The sequence below is a fragment of the Vigna unguiculata genome, chromosome 8, assembly GCF_037176805.1.
Source record: "Vigna unguiculata cultivar grain cowpea cultivar isolate G323 ecotype 2 chromosome 8, ASM3717680v1, whole genome shotgun sequence".
Classification (NCBI taxonomy): Eukaryota; Viridiplantae; Streptophyta; class Magnoliopsida; order Fabales; family Fabaceae; genus Vigna; species Vigna unguiculata.
In genome coordinates, this window is record NC_140799.1 from 2,659,181 (window position 1) to 2,670,705 (window position 11,525).

Genomic DNA, 11,525 nt, shown 5'->3' on the forward strand with positions numbered 1-11,525 from the left:
GAAAATAGTCCTGTCAGAGTTCAAAGTGAACACACCCCAATTTTTTGTCTTTGTGAAGTGATGCATTCCATAAAATATTATAGAAATCGAAATGGCTTTCCAAAATATGCCAAATCTTAATAGAATTTACAGCCACTAACTAGTTCCTAGAAGAACAATATTGATACTTTTGACAACAATCCATTAAAACAAAACAAAAAATTTACTTCACAATTAACTATATTAATATTTTTATAATATTGTTTTCTATTTTTAAAATTAAATAATTAGTATATATATTATTAAAATAAAATTGTGAAGTCATTTGTTGGAAAAGGTTGTCAACATATATATATATATATATATATATATATATATATATATATATATATATATATATATGTTCATTTAAATGGACAGTATGAGAGAGTTTATAATTGCTTGTAACCCTACGAAGGCCCACTGGTTAATTATAACCCTTTTGGACCAAGTTGACAAAACGTTTGAAATGGGCCAGAAACGCCAGCCTGGTCCAGCTTAGAACAATTAATACGACAGATCGGTCTCCTCCGATCTGCATCAATTTGCTTAACCCTTAACCGATCCATACCTGAATTTTTTTCTTTTTTTTTTACATGTTCAGAATTTTAAATTATGAGGGTACTGTAAATGTAAATCAGTCCAACAGAAAATCATATACTAAAAATGAGGATAAAATGACTAAAAACTTTTAACTTTTATTTTATTTTTATGTGTGTGAGTTCGTCTGAAAATAGACCCATTTAACTACCACCCAACCCCGTGTAAAAAGCCATTATCAAATAAACCTCTCAACAGAAGAAGGATTATGATCTAATCATATATTACGTGATTAGAGCCTCACAAAGACATGGATACAATTAGTTAATCAGTATGCAAAACCTTTCATCTTATGCATATGTTAGTACGAGATTGCTGCTTAAGTAAAAGGTTGCAGGACACAAATTACAGAGACAAAGAGACCACCTTAAATGTGATATCAATCAACACATAATCCAAGGAAGAAATAATTGATACAGTTGCAGTTATAGTCCACGATTGGCATCATCGACTCTAAAGTGCTGAAAGAACAAAATCAGCACCATTGTTGTCACCATTGATCTGAAATTTTGCAAATGGTCGATTCAAACAAGCAGTAAACAAATCATGACATTCACATTTTCTACTTTTTTATGACTGAATTTGTAGAAATCGATAAGTTTAACCTAATCAGTGATTCGGCATTTAACAATTTTACCCTAAACTTCTTGGATCATGACAGGAAATTCCAGAAATATAACATTCACAGGGAATATAATAAAGATCAAGACAACGTAATTCAAAAATACTACCTCCAAGTAAACAGAAGAAAACTCAATTGGCACAAAGAGCAAAACCAGCATCACTATCATACTATTACTAATCATCACTGCTATATCTCTATGTAAGTCACCAATAAATAGTTTCAATCGCAAACAAATATCTTACAAGCTCTATTCGTATCACATGACATGCAAACACCAAACAATTGATGGATTATTAAGAAAAAAATGCAGTTCCTTAAATTCTTCAACTGTTATTGTTCAATCAAATTTGGAAACAGTGGTTAGAACAAACGGTAACACACACAACAGAGATAAAATTCTAATTGTGATCAAGCCCGAATGGAAATGTATCTAAATTTATCCTTACTGTTATTGCCATAACTTGATGCAACAAAAGCATGCGCACACACAAACGAGACTATAAAGTTAGAAACGAGAAAAAATTTTCATACGAATCCGAATAAGCCGGAGCAAGTAATTTTACATCCGCGGATCTTCCAATTCTACAATCTCGCAGAACAAAGGTTATTCGGAGACGACAGTGGCGACGCCCTCTACGGCGGCGGAACCCGGCGGAGCTCTGGTCTTGACAGCGTCGAGCATGCGCTTGCTGATCTCCTTGGAGTAGAGCTGGAGGGTCTCAATGCCATCGGCGGAGGTCGCGACGGAGGCACCCGCGGCGGAGAAGGCATCACCCTCGATCTGGCGAGCGGCGGCGGAGGCTTCGTCGGATGAGAGAGTGCCGTAGCGTTTGGAGAGTACGGAGGGGGTGGTGAGGGTCTCGATGAGGCGGTTGACGATGGCATCGCGGGTGCGGTCGGTGGGGGGCCATATGGTGAAGGAAAGGGCGGCGGAGGGGTCTGGCTGCGGCGGAGCCTCCGTTTGCGGCGGAACGGAGGGTTGGTCCGGTGTGGTTTCGGTGTCTGACATAGTAACGACGAAAAGTGGAATATGGGATTTGGGTTTGGGGAAAAATAGTATTTTTAAAGGGTTTGAAAATCAAAGGGAGGAAGAGAAAGAGACAGAAAGTGTGACGTTTGTTGTGTTTTTGTTTGTGTTTGTGTTCGTGTTTGGGTGAGGAAAGGGATGTTTGGACAAACAATGCATTGCCTTGTAAGTGAGATCTATTGGTGGGGATCTTTGAAAACTACAACATTAATGCAATTTTTTTTTTTTCAAAATATTTTCTTCTTATCTTATCATCTTCATTTCAATTTTTTTTCTTATTTTATTGATTTAATAAAGTAAAATGGTTTTTTTTTATGGGCCTTCCTTATCCAACTATTAATCTATATTTTTATACCTAATTATTTGTTAGAAATTCATAATTAGAATTGTTAAAAGCTTGTGATGAGATAAAGAAGAAATTAGATGGGGTGTAGAGAGAAATATCCTACGTTATCGGTTTAGCTTCAATGGGCCTAGCCTAATCAATACGATCGGCCTTATTTTAGAATATTGTTATTTGAACCTCTTAGATTTATTAGTATACATCTTTTTCTTTCATAAAATAGTCATTTTCGGGGAAGTAATTGTGGAAGGGTTAAAGATTTAACATTCTGCGAAAAAAAAAAGAATATTCCAAAAGATACCTTTTGGAAGAGTTAAAAACTACTCACTCAAGTTCCTATTAAAATCAAATATCAAGAAAAACAATTAATTCATTTGATTTTTTTTTTTGAAAATCTTCCATTTTTGTCCATATTAATCATTATCAAATCAATTAATTGCAATGTACCGCTACCAACTCTCTTTAATTGTAAATTAAAGCGTGTGGATTAAACATAATTAAGAGAATATGAAAAGTTGAAAGATTGAGAGTCAAATAAATTATCAGTGTCCTTCCGAACCTTTTACATTCTTTGAATGTTACGACTCCAATTAGCTTTTCCTTTAAGAATTGCCCTCCTAATGCGTTTTGTAGAAAAAGTGTTTTGGTTAGAACCAAATATAGCTATAAATGCAAAAGGAAAATCTTGGTCAATGGAACAAAAAAGTGGCTTGTGCTCATGTTGCAGCAAGTGAAAAGCACTTGTGAATTTTAAGTGTTCATTAATGCCTTTGGCATGCAATGATTCATGTTACAACACCTGAGTTGAAAAGTAGACTTTTTGAACTTGAAATCACGCCATTGTTTCTTTATGGTATGTTTGGATCTATGGAAGGATTTGCCAAGATAAACTACTCGCAAAGAAATGAAGGATAGTGTGAAAAATGAAAAGAAAAACACGAAAAATAAGGTGAATGTATGCAATTTACCTTTTTCTTTCTTTATATATTTGAACATATTTGTATATAAAAGGAGTGAAATGTCTTAAAAGTCTTATTCATATTTTTTATAAGGTTAAATATGTTTTTGATCCCTAAGTTTTAGTGAATTTTAGAATTATTCATTCTTCGAAACTTTCATTAAAAATGCGTGGATTTAGTCATTCTTATCAAATTTTATTAAGTTTATTTGACATTTTAAACGTATTTTATGATAATATTTGAGTTAACATTGAAGTGAAAATATATCAAACGGTGTAAATCATTCAAATACTATCATGAAATACATTTTTAAAGATGAAGAACTAAATTGGTTAAAAGTTTTGAAGATGGACTAATTCTAAATTTAACTTAAACTTGAGGAACCAAAAACATATTTAACCCTTTTTTATATTCTAAAAATTTATATACTACTACTACTACTAATAATAATAATAACAATATAATAATAATAAAGGTTTTGCTAACCCGTGTTCACTAGTTAAAGATAATTAATAGATATTTCATAATTAATTGTGATATTAAATAAAATTTGACTTAATAACAATTAATGCATTTTTATTTTATTTAAAGGACAAAAATGTCCATAAATGTTGTATAGTTGTGTTAATAATTTATTTAATACTCACCGATGGAAGTTAAAAAATAAAATAACTAAATTTTAATGTTGTTAAAACTTAAAATATAATTAAACATAAAAAATTAAATTAACAAACAATCAACAAAAAATACATTTAAAAAGATTAAAAAAAAATTAAAGTATCAATTGAGTTTCTAATATGTTTATTTTGTTATTGCTTAGAAATTTCAAAGACTACTTTTGTCTTTAAAAGATTTGTTATATGCATTTATATTATCTTAATTAATAAATTAATATAATTAATTATTCTAACTTTCAATGTAAAAATATGTACCTAATGCACCTTAATTGTTCCTTAACCAATGTTCTTAGGGTACTGGTTAGCATTCTCCTAATAGTAATAATAATGTAATTAATATGAATTCACAATCATATTATATATATAATTATATATATATATATATATATATATATATATAAATTAAATGTGTTAAGGTCATTATACTATTAACCAAAGTATTAAAGTAATCTAATTAATTAAATAATTAAATCTATGGTTAAGAGTATATACATGTCATGATATATTACATGTGTAGATATCAACAATATTCTAATTTCTAATTTGATGAAGGGCCAAATTATAAATATTGAAATTAAGTAAGTAAATGAAAGAAATTACATAAAGTGTTATGGTCTCCATCTGTAAGCACGTTAGGTGTTATTCCTGTTCCTTCCTCTTCCTCCCCATCAGAAGAGAGAATCAAGAGAAAACCTTAGGTATCTACAGTTGAAAGATCAGGTGCCAACATTTTTTTATTTACTGTTCCTAATAATCAGGTACAATTTCACATTAATTCTTTGGAGTATTAAGATCTTATCTTTAGAATTCATTGCATTTGTTTTCATAAACCAACATTTCTTAGGTCCAATTGGGTTGGTATTGTGCTTTAATAAAGCAAAATGGTGTAAGTAGAATCATAACATTGGATTGATGTTGATGTCATTGTATGACATTTTTGGACACAATCCCTTTTAACTAAACTACAATTTTCAAGCTTCACCTCCTATCTGACAACAATATTGTTGTCTTGTAATGGCATTCTTCATTCTAAAACCAAATTATTCTCAAATAAAATAAGAAAGAAAAAGTCTTGATCCATGACTATCTTCTTTCAGAACAAACTACTAATGCTCTCATATCCTTTGCTTCATCAAAGATTATTATTTTCAGTGTGGTCAATGGTGGGTATTTGTGTGTTTGAGAGAAGGTAGATTTGTGGATGGATGGATGAATTGTCACAAACAAACATTTTTCCTATCTAGACAAATATTTTAGTTTTTCTACCACTTATGTAGAATAAAATATCTTTATATCATAAACTATATGTAACGTGGATAATCCAGGCTTTTCTAAGCATAAAATATTTTTGTTCAATATTTTCTTGTTTTTGAAAAAAAAAAATCTCTCTCTACAACTTTAATTAAGATCGCCTTAAGATGGATGTAATAGTCTGATAACATTTTCTCTACACATAATTGATCTGATCTCAGATCTAGAATTTGATTTTTGTAGATCACACATTTATTTTAACAGTTTTTCCATAACTTTTCAAAATAAGCTATGGTGACAAATCCAAAATTCTTTTTTATTTGGTTTATTTTTTCGTTGCGACAACAATCATTTGACACCATTTTTCATTGTGTCTTTGTTAAAAAATATTCTAATGATGACTTTATTATCCTATTATTGTATGTTGATGACATGCTTATTATTGGAAAATATGTTTCTAAAATTAACACGTTGAAGAAGTAATTGGGCGAGTCATTTGTCATGAAAGACATTGGAACTGCCAAACATATTCTTAGTATAAGAATCATTCGTGATAGAAAAGAAAATAAGCTTTAATTGTCACAAAAACACTATATTAAAAGGGCGTCACATAGATTCAAGATGGAAAATGTTAGGATCGTGAGCAATCCTCTTTATATTTGTTTTAAACTGGGTGTTAAATAGAATGCTTCAAATGAAGTGGAGAAAACATATATCTACATTAGGAAGTTTGATGTATGCAATGATGTCTACTAGACCATATATATATATATATATATATATAACATTTTGTTGGTATAATTATTCAGTTTTTGTCGACCCAAATAGAGAACATCGAAATATTGTGAAAGAGATTTTGAAATATCTATGTGGAAATGTTGATATAAAACTTTTTTTTAGAGGTGAAAAGCCTAATTTGATGGACTAATCAGATTCAAATATGACCGGAAACATTGAAAACGTGATGCTTTGAATATTAAATTGTAAATAGAATTTGTAGTAATAATAACCGTGTTTATATGATGATTAAAGCATTATCAATGAAGACACACTTCGACTGAAAACATCAATGACACGTCAGACTTGGACATTCATACCACATGCCATCACTAGCCCAACGTGGAAGGACACCGAAAACCTTTTTTTATAAAAGGGTGCCGAAGGAATGCCCATGTGTAAAATATATTGTAGTCTCATACTAAATTTCTTGCAATAAGAGAGATGATGCGATACAAGTGTGTTCCAGATTGGAATTCCGAACTCTAATGGCAAGTCGCAACCTATTGGTACTATAATGCTGTCATGATCAAATTCTGAGTATAGGGACAAAACACAAAAAATTCATCCGTTTCATATTCCTAGTATATGGATGAAAGAAGTGATGCACTTACAAAAACCCTCTTCTATACTAATATCAATGTCACTGTTCCTCAGTAGTAGCAATTCTGTTTTGTGGCTGAGAACCTGAATCTTAGCTACACTTACAGCACTGTTTATGATATCAATGTGAATACAATAAAGCAAAACAATATTCTTATTGAGTACTTTTCTTTCACTTTCCCTCTCTTTCAATCATTCAATCTTTTCACTCTTTTTTTCTGCATAATTTTGACAACTATACTACTGAAGTTGGTTACCTTCTACTGTGTAAAAGTAAAGTTAATTTAAAACAAAGTGTTTGTCTAATACGAGTGATTTGCTGTTGTTATCACGTGTGAATTGATTTGAGACGATTTGAGATTCTGCATGATTTATATTTTGAAAGATGCACTCACCCAAAGGTGTAACATTGAAAAGTTGGAAAAGGTTTTGTCTTTATTATCACTATCCATGAAAAAGGCCAACATTTTTTGAAAAAAAAAAATGTATGGTATTTTCACCAAAACGAAATAAGTGAAAGAAACAAAACGCGTGGTGGCAAGTATTTTCCATCATTTCATGGTGTCAAGTTAGAACAGAAATTGAGCATTGATGCTTAAAGAAAAAAAAGGAGAGACAAAACCGAAAAAGAACAAACGAAAAAAGACACTGTAAAAATTACTGTATGTCCAAAAAATTTACATCTCCTGTATAGATTGCAATACAACATATGAGAAAACAAAGTACTGACTCAAGAACAAGCTAAGTACTAAGCATTGGCTTCATTTTCAAGAGACAAAAACATTCCTTCCCTAGCTTTCCACAAGAACCCCATCATATATATATATATATATATATATATATATATATATAGTTGACACAAGGCATGGAAAAATTTGAATCTGCATAGTACACATTAAAACCAACATCAAACCTGAATTTCAATGTGTTCATTTTGCAACCTTGACTCACTCAAGAAACATAACACGGTGACTGACTCAACGGTTGTGGAGAGGATCTGATGCATTGGGAACCTTTCTCTTCTGTGGGAAGAAAACGCCAAAGGGGTAACGTGGATGGTGGTGTTGGTGCAGGTTGTGTTGCTTCTGAGGCATGGCGTGAGGGTGGTGGAGGTGGTGGTGATCAAGGAGAAGTGAAGGGTGGTGGTTTTGAGCTGAGATTTGGTGGAGTGTGAGGAGGAGGAAAAGCATGAAGCTCTTGAACCCCCCGAGAAGAGAAGAATGGTGAAAGAGCATGGTTTGGTTTGGGTTGGTTTGGTGAAAGATGCATAGATGATTACATATATTGGGTGGAGCTGAAAAAAGGTTGGAGGAATCGAAGGAAGGGAAAGGGCACTTGATAATGATGATGATGAATGGTCTGAGATGAGAGAAAAAGGTAATAGGCTTTGTTTGAAGGGAAAAAGGTGGTGCAGTGTTTTCAGGAGGGACATTATTTTCTTCACAACAGTTAATTCTTATTATAATAATTTTTCTTTGTTTATTAATAAACGTGGTAGAATGAGGTTGAGTTGATAATGACATGTAGAACGGAGTCATTCGTTGCCAGAAGGAAAAACACAGCAAGACAACAAAGTAACATGATTTTTTTCAAGAAAAGGTGTTTTATTACCGATGATATGATACAGCGATGAAATCTGTAAGTGTAAATTATTGTTGAAGTTTGTTAGATTAAAAATAGATTACTGCATAGGTTTTGATAACGGTGAGGGCACATGTTACGAGAGGAGTTTTGTGAGTCATTACTCACTTTTGCTTAAAGATATTCTGTGTGTTTCACGAGAAGTCTTTTTCTCCAGCGTTTCTGATTTTCTTTCTGGCTTTGAGTCCCCAAAAACAAGGGTCTTGAGATTTTGGCTCTTGTGCTTTTCTTTACTTCCTTGTCGGATATCTAAATCACCCATTTCTGCTATGGCCAGGACCCAGCAATCCACTCTTTCCTACTTCTTCTCTTCAACTTTCGGGTCCCTTTTGCCACACCTTTTTCATCTTCCAAAAAAACCCAATGCCATAAAACTAGTATCAATTTCAATTTATTTTTCTTGCTTCTTTCTTTTTTGTGCTATACTATAATACTATATGGGACCAAGATAATCCCGATCTACAATCTAAGGTCATAGTCTAAGGTCATAGCATTCAGGAATAAGCATAATTCTAAGTTTTATATCGGTTAAAAATGAGAAAGTAAAGTATTATATAAGAATAAAGATTCATAAACTCATAATCTTAAAGTTTTAGATCGAGAGTGGTGTTTTTATGTAATTGGACTTAGATCTAATTGATGTTTATTTTTCCCAATAAATTTCCCTCCTTAAAAAAGCTAATAATAGTACACTTATAAATAATAATATATCAATCTTATATTATAATACTAAATTTATTTTTAGTATCCATACATTTTTTAAATTAAAACACATTCTTAAAATAGAGATATCACAAAATCAGACCATTCAAAAATAATTGTTCTAGAACGAGAAATAAGATCTATAAAAGAGTCCATAATCATGTGACTTTTTTGACATATACATATCTAGTATCTAAGATCATTTACAAACTTTAATATCGAGATCACATATAGAATCTCGTAGCATAAAAAACAGTAGTATATGTAAAGTATATTCAGATATACTGATTTTAGTACCGTAAAATATATTAAAAAAATATAATATACTAAAATTAGTATATCTTAAAAACATATTATAATAATAGTGTTTCAGCGGGTAGAGAAAATATATTCCAATAAAGAAGGTGATACTCTTATTCTCTCTTTTTTTTTTCTTATATTTAATTTATAATTTTATATATTATAATTTAGGTTAAATAGTTTTTTCCAAACTATTCACTTTAATTGTATTTCATATATTTTTTTAAAATAATATGTATCAATTTCATTATTCGACTTTATAAAACAATATCAAATGTTTTCAAAATATATTTAACTTTTCTTATTTTCTTATAATTTTTTATTTATTTTTATTTGTATCATGTTAATATAATATTTTATACACAAAAGGAATGTCAAAGAAATTTTTTTCTTCCATACTAGTAAAGAATTCTCCAAAGTTAGAAGCTTAAGTTAAAACATTGAATAATTTGTCTGATTTTCTTGTACCATGCTATTTTTTAACTTAATGTTTGATCTCTTTTATATGAATAATACAAACTGATTATTGTCTAAATTTATTATATTTATTATCAAAGATAAATATTATGATTTGTACATTTTCATAATAAAGTGAATGTTTTAGTAACATTATCAGTTCAACTCGATTTATTAGATGAAATGAACCTTGACCAACTCGAATTTTTCGAGTTATAACACTACAATACATTTTTAAGATTAATTTTCTCACCAAATGATCATTGCTACCTTACAAAAAATCGGTGATTTAGCAAGATTTGGTAATTGTCTTATTTATAATTCTTTAAGAACAGTAATATATTTATAAAGTTTATAAAGTATAATGTATAATTAAATAATATAACTTTTGAAGGACTAACAGTACAACTTTATTTAACGTAAAAGCTACACTATGTGGCATATGGGAAAGGGGTTCTGTTCTGGTCTTTGAAGATGGGTTCAAAAACCAACATAATCCTTTTTATATTCAAAATTACTTTCTCCACCTCATGCTTTTGGTCTATCCATCTAGTGATTATGTCCTTTTTTGTTAGACAAAAAGAAAAAGAAAGAAAATATATGGGTAAGAAAAAAATAGAAAAAATGAAAACAAATTTTGAGTGTAAAAAATATAGAAGTCAAGTGAGAATTAGTTTTTGAGTTTTCTTAATTTAGAAAATAAATATGTATTATACTTTTTGCTTTTTTATCTTTGATATTTAGGATTATACTTTTTATTTACTATTATGGAAGGGGGTTTCCATAAGGGTATTTAAATACTGAAAATTTTAATTTAAATTGATTAACTAATGTTACAGTTATTATAATTAAATTTGTTTAATATTCTTCATTTCATAACATAAAAGAACTTTAAATTACTCTTGAATATGAGAGATAATTTTTAACTATAAGAACAAGTAAATAAATTCTAAATTCGATATTATGGTTAGATGGAGAAAGGTTCACAAAATCATAAAATTGTAAGAAAAATAACATCTTTTACTTCTTACAATAAAAATGACATAAATTATTAAAATAAAATTATTCTCTTGGACAATACTTGACTATATCATTGTGGTTTTTTGAATTTTGTAAAAGGAGAATAAACTAGGTGAATCAATGCCAGTTTGAAACTCAATTTTATATCCAATTGGATTTGAGTGACAAATGAACATGCAAGTAACTAAATAGAAGTTAGGAGAAGAGATAAGATGTAAGTTATAATTATTTTAAGTGAAAAGTGCATAAAAAATATATTCTTAATTTCATTGGATTTTGAATTTTTTTTTAATTAAAATCATATTCACTTAATTTAATGGAGTTTTATTTTAATTGAACTCATCTAACCAATTTAATAAGGTGAAACTTATCATGTTTAAATTTTATTTAATTAAAAACCATAATTATTGGTGTCTAAAGAATGTAAATTTTAATTGCACTAATTTTTAATTAGGTTGTGTTGTTACTATACACGTAATTGGATAGATTTTTAATTATATTAAATTTTATTAAATTGGATGGAAAA

The 11,525-nt window shown here is 29.8% G+C and overlaps 1 protein-coding gene across 1 annotated transcript; it reads right to left on the reverse strand.

Annotated features, from left to right (window-relative positions):
- Positions 1 to 963: 963 nt before the first annotated feature.
- LOC114193831 (MFP1 attachment factor 1-like) lies at positions 964 to 2,399 on the reverse strand. Its single transcript, XM_028083776.2, has 2 exons — positions 1,807 to 2,399; positions 964 to 1,119 (listed from the first exon to the last, which is right to left on the reverse strand). Exon 1 carries the CDS (start codon positions 2,250 to 2,252, stop codon positions 1,848 to 1,850), a length of 405 nt encoding a protein of 134 aa, XP_027939577.1. The 5' UTR covers positions 2,253 to 2,399; the 3' UTR covers positions 964 to 1,119; positions 1,807 to 1,847.
- Between the last annotated feature and the right edge of the window lie 9,126 nt (positions 2,400 to 11,525).

Bases quoted from the DNA above. Each gene is read 5' to 3' on its own strand.
- LOC114193831 (XM_028083776.2), bottom strand. From the start codon at position 2,252: ATGTCAGACACCGAAACCACACCGGACCAACCCTCCGTTCCGCCGCAA.